The sequence below is a fragment of the Bremia lactucae genome (genome assembly GCF_004359215.1).
Source record: "Bremia lactucae strain SF5 chromosome Unknown BlacSF5_NotPlaced_49_SHOA01000009.1_1371882bp, whole genome shotgun sequence".
Lineage (NCBI taxonomy): Eukaryota > Oomycota > Peronosporomycetes > Peronosporales > Peronosporaceae > Bremia > Bremia lactucae.
In genome coordinates, this window is record NW_027152062.1 from 121,284 (window position 1) to 129,679 (window position 8,396).

An 8,396-nucleotide genomic window follows, 5' to 3' on the forward strand; every position below is an offset into this window, starting at 1 on the left:
ATGCTTTAGAAAAGCATCGAGATAGAAATCTTCCTCAGCGCGAAAGTTCTTCGCGCTGGGATCAAGGCCATGTAGCTTTGTCGCAATAAATAAAGGATATTTATTGTGTGGAGTAGTTTCTCCAGACAAGCTATTAATGAGCCTTTCTGGCAAAAGCCACGGCTTCTTTTCAGGGGCGAGATTAGACATTTTACTGTCATCACTCCCCTGAGTGGTACCCGCTGAGGTAGGGGTACCACGAGGACTTTTCTTACGATGGCTTACGCCACCGTCGTCACCTTGCACAGAAACACGTGCAGGTGATCGTATGGGAGACCGTACGAAAGATCGTACGGGCGATGAGGGATCATCCTCATCGTCGGAACCAAATAGACTGTTCACACGTCTATCGGAATGAGCCGTCTCATTCGAAGGCTCATAATCAGCCGCCTGACGGGTATCAGGCGACTGTTCCATCCTCCCCGAGTCGGCCATTTCGTCCGACTCGCACTCATAATCGACCTCTAAAGAGGGGTCGTACTCACGTGGTGAATCACCACGTGCACTCGCAACACCAAGTGTTGTGCGAGTGGAAGACACTACGGTAGACGGAACGTCTACCGCAAGAGATAACAATGCGTCACCCGCGGCTGCACGAACCGCAGCCGAAGGTTCAGCGCTATCTTCACCCCGCATGAATTGTTCCTTCATGCGATGGAATTTAAAATGATGGATCTGACCAATCAAAAACATTTTAAAAATTAAGTGGTCATTTAGCGACCACTCCACCTAATGACATTCAGAGTGATTGTCGTTTAAGGGAGGGGTGATGTAACGGGGTGTATCGTTACATGAAATTAACACTAAAAGGTTGTTAATTAATATTATCTAAAAGGTAGATAATATTTGGAGGAAATTACTTTATATAGTAATTTCCTGAATTCTTATCCATAAATAGGTATAGACCGTCCAACTGCATTTTTCAATAGATACCTTTTCGGCCTTACAAAAATGCGCAAAATGCTGCCAGCTTTTATTTACATGCGTTTAAAATAACTAGAAGGTGCAATCCTTGTAAGAGAAATATTTTGTGCAATTTTGCATTAACAGAAGCAGGTAACTCAATTCTGAACAGCTCGAAACCTGTTCATAGTCTACATAGCTGCAAAATTATCGCATTAAATCAAGCATTCCCACCTCTCTGAAATCGACGAAAGCCTAGGATGACGAGTATTACTTTTGTGCCACGCTTCCTTTCACTTTAGATGCATCCGGTGTCGAAGTCTGCGCGGTCGCGACCTATTAAGCCATGGTCAACATTCTGTGTATCTGTTACTAGTTGAATTCGGTGCTCAACTCTAACCATGCACAATTCAATACGAACATGAAAGACGAAAAGAAATTAGATATCTTAACGATGAACCATTAGATCACTTTGACGACGACAGTTGCTTCAACGTCTTCCTTTTACGTACCCATCACTATGACGTGGCTCCAACCGTCGCTTACCCCGTTTGCTGCATGTATCGCGCGACAAAGTCATTGACTCCTCAGTCCTTGTGTAGGAAAAGCCCTTAAACTCGTTTTTAGGAGAGACCCTGAGACGTTTGTCCTGTTGCAAAAAGCCGTGGTCAGGTAATTCCTTCGTGAATTCGCGATCAAAGTTTTGAATATCCGTCGGACTGCGCACGCGCGGCTTAAAAGGAGGCTTAATGCTGCGCATTTCCAATTGTGACCAGTCTATGCTGGCGAAAAATACATGATTTTTAATGTCTTCGACGCCAGCACCAGGACGCGAACCGATTCGGTATGTAGGATCGCGTTCTAACAATGCAGAGATAAGACTCTTTACTTCAAAGCTAAGGCCGAAATGCGAAGGAAACTTGAGTGGGGATTTCATAATTTTGGTGCACATTTGCTCAATATTGCGGTCAAAAAAAGGCGGCCAACCCGTCAGCATCTCATACATAAGCGTACCAAGACTCCACCAATCAATGGCCTTACCATACTCGGTTTTCTTTTTGCGACTAATAAGCATCTCAGGAGCCAAGTATTCGGGTGTGCCACAAAAAGTTCTTGCACCTGATAAGTCGGTGCAGTGGGTTTTTGAAAGACCGAAATCCGTCAGCCGCACGTGGCCTGTTCCGTCTAAAAGGATATTTTCCGGTTTAAGGTCCCGGTAAATAATATTTCGCTCGTGCAAATGACCAATGGCCGCCACCAGCTCTGCTGCATAAAATCGAACCATGGCCTCGGAAAACGAGCGAAACTTCTTTAAGTGGAAGAAAATCTCGCCACCGCAACAGTAATCTGAGATCATCACAAGTTTGCTGGCCGTCTGGAACGAGTATTTAAGCCCTACTATAAATGGATGGTCGATTGAACTCATGATCTTACGCTCCATTACGGTGTGCCCCACTTGATTCCGCTTAATCAGCTCCGACTTTCTTAATACCTTCATTGCGTAAATTTTCCCATCCGTTCCTCGCTCTCTTGCCATGTACACTTTTCCAAACGACCCCTTCCCAAGCATTTTCAATATTTCAAAATCCTGCATGGAAACCATGCATTCTTTAGCGTCGTTTGGCGCGAAATTATTATTTTCACTAAAATGAGTCGACGATGCTAGCGCTTTAGACGTTGACTGCACATGCTTAGGCTCATTAATTGAGTCTACACCACGTGCTTCTCTATCCGTGCTGCTGCCGTCTTCCTCCTCGCTCTCCACAGAACTACTACCAGCACTTAAGAAATCCACGACTTCAATTGGCCGCGGCTGTAATGCCAGCACTGCATTCATGTACGTCTCAATCGCTTCACGTCGCTGTTCTATGACACGCAGAGATAAAGACATAAAGAACTTTTTAGGCGGAAAATAAAGTTTTCCAACCATAACGTATAGCCTTCGTAAGTTTTTGTGCAATTCCCGGAAGTGGCTGTATCGCTTCTCTAAGAAACGAACTGCACCTGACTGGAAGTGCACAAAAATTTGAAATACTGTATAACGCTTTTTACTACCAGTTTCCCGGTCTTGTCCCGAAACCAGAGCTCCCATAGAGCCACCGTGCTTTCCTCGACTTTCTCTTCTATTAAAAGTTGAAAAACGTCCTGCAATACTACCCACGGGTGAATTACCCAAACTATCGACGCCAGCGGGGACGCGTGTTCGATCAACTCGATCCATCGTAAGTTTTGACTTCCACCTTGGGATTTCCACCTTATTAATTTCGTCCTTTGCAATAGATACGGTTGGATATTCAGCAAGCAGCTGTTGCTGTGGACTCAGCTCAATGCTGGTGGTGTTGACGTTCGTGGAGACGCACTGGGTAGGAGAAAAAACTGCGTTGGACGACGTACTGGAGCGGCAATCACCCTGAACGTACGTAAGCGAGTGACGAATGTGCGAGCTCTTCTTGCTGTTGCTATGACGCTTCTTTTGAGGGTCCTGGTACGACGCACGTAGGCTGCCGGTGCCGGTGGCTTGGACCTGGTGCTGAGGTGCTGCGGTAAGATGGGACCTGCCAGCAGCTGACCGCGAGCGAGTTGGAGGATCCATGGGTGGACGGTGCGAGGAGCGGGAGGGTTCGTCAACCGCGGGCATTAGCGAAGAGACAGATTGTTGATCGGTCCAGCGTGCAGGTCGCCGGTGGGGGTGGGGTTTATAGGCTGGGATTTCAGCTTGTGTGAAAAAAGCTTTTCGTGGGCTCGTCGACATTTCTCGTGATACAGTAATAATCGAATATAAGCAAAATGTGATATTACTGGTCAAATTTTTGATCTGAAGTTGGCATATTGATCCAAGCAATAGGGCGCAGCGGCGTACAATGTATACCTAACGATAAACTCGCGACGACGTATTATTATCTGCACTGGCCGTTGCACGTGACGGAAAACTAAATTAGAGCCATCCATGCCGCCAGCTTGCGCATGGAAATATCAAGATTCGGACAGACCGACTGAATAAATCCTTCTATGGCTTCCAAAGATGGGTCGTCTTGCTATACGAAGAGTCAGACACAATTGAGGAGGTAAGAATGCTGTCGGCGTTCCAGCTATCTAGAGCGTATCGACAATTATTACCATGCTTTCGATCAGGTAGAGAGCGATATCACCCTTAAAGTCCACAAATGCTAGACGCGCAAAAAATTCTTCTCGAGCACGACCAAAAGCCGAACCTGGCAAAATTGCCACCCCTGTACCCTGTAAAAGCTGTGCGCACATTTGCTCATCAGTAAAAATACCTCTTAACGAAAGCGCCTTCTGGTGTCTCCGAAAACACGGGAACAAATAGAAACCAGCCTCCGGAACTTGAACCTCAACGTCCATCTTCTGGAGCTGGTAGGCACACCACCGACCAATAAGCTGCAGCGTCTTCTGACACTTGCGCTTGTACGAGGCAAGCTCAACGCAACTACAAAATCATTGTTAGGGAATTTACATGAATCTTATTTTGTCGAGGTTGCTAGCTCAAGACGTGCTACATACTCAAGAACGAACGCCCTTCGAGCGGCGTGCTGAATAGGAGAAGCAACAGAAGTGTACGTTTCGGACGCCATGACAAGCATGCTGCTGCGTAGCCAACCCATGCTCGGCGGAAATAACCAAAATCCCATTCGCCAACCACCAGCTCCGCACCACTTGCTTAATCCTCCTGAAACGATTGTACCTTCTGGATAGTACTTGGAAAGGGACAAATGTGTATCAGAATGATGCAATTCCGAGTAAATTTCGTCCGAGACGACGAGAATCCTGTATTTTCTAGCAACTATGGCGAGATTTTTCAACTGATATGATGGAATTGATGACATGGAACAGCGTTAGATTTCAAATTGTGAAATGTATATAAGAGACAAGCACAAACTTCATCGGCGTGGTAAGCGCAGCCGGTTGGATTAGACGGACTGTTTAATATAAGTATCCGAGGGGCGTCTATAAAATTTTCAGCAAGGATCAAACCGGCATCAGCAATTTTTTTCTCGAACTGATGACATACCTGGATCCTTTGCGCAATGCACCTCTAGCACCTCTGGGCGAAGCACAAAGTGATCTTTTGCATGTGTTGGCAGCCACAACATGTTTCTTTTTTAAAATAAGAATACAATCAGATAGCGACCCACACATGTGAACCATCATTTTCAAACCTTCCAGCAATAGCGGCTTGCGGCGCGTAGCTGGTACAACTCGGGTTGGGCAGCAATAAGTCTCCATAATACACTGTTTGAACACAAATAATAGCTCTTTCGTACCTGGCCCCACCAACACGTCATCACGAGAGTAATTCACATGCAAACGATGTCTACCCCAGGCTGCAATATCGTCACAAAGCTCTGGAAGCCCCGCTACAGGCAAATAATCTCTTTGATGCGAATTGGCTCTACAGAACATCAATTAAAATTATAAGCTTGTCCACGATATTTAAGATTTTCCGAATGGATTAGCTATTTTACCGCAATTCGTCTACAATGCACTGTGGGATCGGAAATGGAGATTGACCCAATCCCAACTTGTATATGCACTTGCCTTCCCTGATCATCTTGTTACTAAGCTCATCCAGCGCACTTCCAGCCGCCGTGCATAGCTTTCGGATTTTGCAATTAATCACCTTTCTCGGTCCTAATGATCCAGATAGTGACAGCTTAAATTCCTTGTCAAACCTGTAATGTTTGATGCTAATTAGCCCACCTTGGCTGCATATAAATTCATGACTTGCTGATCCTTTGGTTTTCGTAATTGCAGGCATCTTATAGATGTTGTGAAGCTCTGAGGCATCTTCACTGCTCGTACTTCGCTGAATGTTGACGTCAGCAGCAGCAGTGTTTACGTCCTGCTTCACCTCCATGGTAATCTCAGATGCCCCAGAGCGTGAAGCAACAGACGCACTCTGCTGCATTCGTCGCTGCAGCGTAGTGCGTGGCACATCATACTTGCGTGCTGCCTTTCTTAAGGACATCGAGCCACTCTGGACGGCGGCGACAGCCGCCTTGATTTCAACTGACATTGTTACTTGTCGCGCCATTTCAAAATAGTGAAAGTACCATTGATATATTATTTTTTTCCCTAGGACGTGATGCCGATCGAATGATTGCACGCGCTAGTGACGTGTAATGGCGTTCTTATAAACCAACCAGCAGACCAAACTGGGTAAACGGAGATTAAAAGTAAGAATCTCTGGTGCGTGCCTCAATTATGAAACGATTGTTCATGTATAAGCTTGAAACATTTGTCAGCAAAAACGCAAATACCTTTGAAATGTACCAAGAATTGAAAGGAGATTTTCCGTGCGCCTCGTCTCCACGAAACAAAAAGAACCGACAAAAACAACAAGCACGATGCTTTTGATTAAATGACGATGTACTTCTAAAGCTTCAAAATCGCGCAGGTAATTTACATGTGCGATACAAATATAGTAGATTTCCGGCTGCAAGACGTTTTCATTACAAGAGTCGAATCTAGTAAAAATAATGCAAGAGTTTGCTGTTGCGTACTTTATTGTGCTTTGAAAACAAGCTCGTTTTTCCTTGACAATTTTCACTCCAAAATATTTATTAGGGACAAATAAGACTTGTCGATACGACGCACGTCGCAAGAAAAGCTCTATAGATTGCACACATCGGTTGGAGAACCGTTGTTGTGGTACATTGACTTTATGGGTAAAATACTCTTTTATCTAATTTTAAAATAGTTAGTTGCTTTAATCCCATTTATTATGGGTAACAAATGTGGTCGCCGCCAGATGTATATCTGGCGGCCGAAATCTATTTAAAATTAGCTAGGGTAAGGTTTTAAATTTAAATTGTTAAATAAAGTACAGTGCCTTGCGCATTGATCTGTGAGAGACAGAAGCCTTATTAAGGTACATACCCTCGGGCACTAGCTGCCACTTGGTTCTACGAACCCCTGAATCCCTTGAACTAGGATTCCTTAACCTTTAATAGCTTGTACGACTCCCTAAGTTGTTAAGCCCATTGGTTAAATAGAACTAAGTGACTCTCTGAGTCTGCAAGTCTTCCTCTGACTTTAGGAGCGAGGTAGCTCCGCTACAGCAGCAATCAAACTGCAACAGATTTGTTCTTCATGCATGCGCTTAATCTCGCTCATCCGGTATTTTTTAATGTTATTGCTCTTATAAGACTATAGCATTTTTATTTAGGTAGCCGACATTAATACTACGGCCACAGTGTAACTGTAACGGGCTAAAGTTGCCCTAATGTTACACAGTCCCCGATAAGTACACTTGGTGTAGTTAAGGGGATGGTCAATTACTTAAATTGTAACGGGGCACTACGACTTGTACTGCTTCAGTACAAGTCCACTTCGCACTGCTTCAGTTGCGAGTGGTGCCCTACGTTAGTTGACGTACACTGTACGTGCAATGGAAGACTTCTCTCAAGGTAATTAGCTTAAGAGGGTAAAATGAAAACTGTATTAATATAGTTAAGTGTCTTTTTAATCTATCTTTGTAAATACTAACTTAATTATAATCTAATACTAAACATGTAAATGAATTCTTATCTCTATCTTGTCTGTAACTCTCTCTTTGATTACTCCTACAGCTGATTAGTCTGCGGAATAAATAGGTATAATGGTCTATACCTATTTATGGATAAGAATTCTGAATATTACTATATAAAGTAATATCCTCCAAATATTATCTACCTTTTAGATAATATATTAATTAACAACCTTTAAGTGTTAATTTCATGTAACGATACACCCCGTTACATCACCCCCCTTAAACGACAATCATCTGAATGTCATTGGATGGAGTGGTCGCTATGTGAACACTTAATTTTTAAAACGATGTTGACTGGTCAGATCCATCATTATAAATTCCATCGCATGAAGGATCAATTCATGCGGGGTGACGATAGTGCTGCGCCTTCGGCTGCGGTTCGTGCAGCCGCGGGTGACGCATTGCTATCTCTTGCGGCAGACGGAACGTCTGCCGTAGTGTTTTCCACTCGCACAACACTAGGTGTTGAGAGTGCACGTGGTGATTCACCACGTGAAAACGACCCCTCTTTGGAAGTCGACTACGAGTGCGAGTCGGATGAAGTGGCCGACTCGAGGAGAATGGAACAGTCGCCTGAAATACGTCAGGCGGCTGACTATGAGCCTTCGAATGAGAGGGCTCATTCTGATAGACGAGTAAACAGTCTATTTGGATCCGACGATGAGGATGATCCCTCATCGCCCGTACGATCTCCCATACGGTCACCTGCACGTGTCTCTGTGCAAGGTGACGACGATGGCGTAAGCCATCGTAAGAAAAGTTTTTGTGGTACCCCTGCTTCAGTGGGTACCACTCAGGGGAGTGATGACAATAAAATGTATAATCTCGCCCCTGAAAAGAAGCCGTGGCTTTTGCCAGAAAGGCTCATTAATAGCTTGTCTGGAGAAACTACTCCTCACAATAA

General features: G+C 44.5%; 1 protein-coding gene across 1 annotated transcript; it reads right to left on the reverse strand.

Annotated features, from left to right (window-relative positions):
* Window positions 1-987: 987 nt before the first annotated feature.
* Window positions 988-6,397, reverse strand: CCR75_008825 (uncharacterized protein). Its single transcript, XM_067966872.1, has 10 exons — window positions 6,207-6,397; window positions 5,427-6,137; window positions 5,226-5,353; window positions 5,121-5,193; window positions 4,973-5,058; window positions 4,841-4,908; window positions 4,477-4,763; window positions 4,060-4,390; window positions 1,455-3,977; window positions 988-1,337 (listed from the first exon to the last, which is right to left on the reverse strand). The coding sequence occupies exons 2-9, from the start codon at window positions 5,993-5,995 to the stop codon at window positions 3,873-3,875; spliced, it is 1,647 nt and encodes a 548-aa protein (XP_067820416.1). The 5' UTR covers window positions 5,996-6,137; window positions 6,207-6,397; the 3' UTR covers window positions 988-1,337; window positions 1,455-3,872.
* Window positions 6,398-8,396: the final 1,999 nt, after the last annotated feature.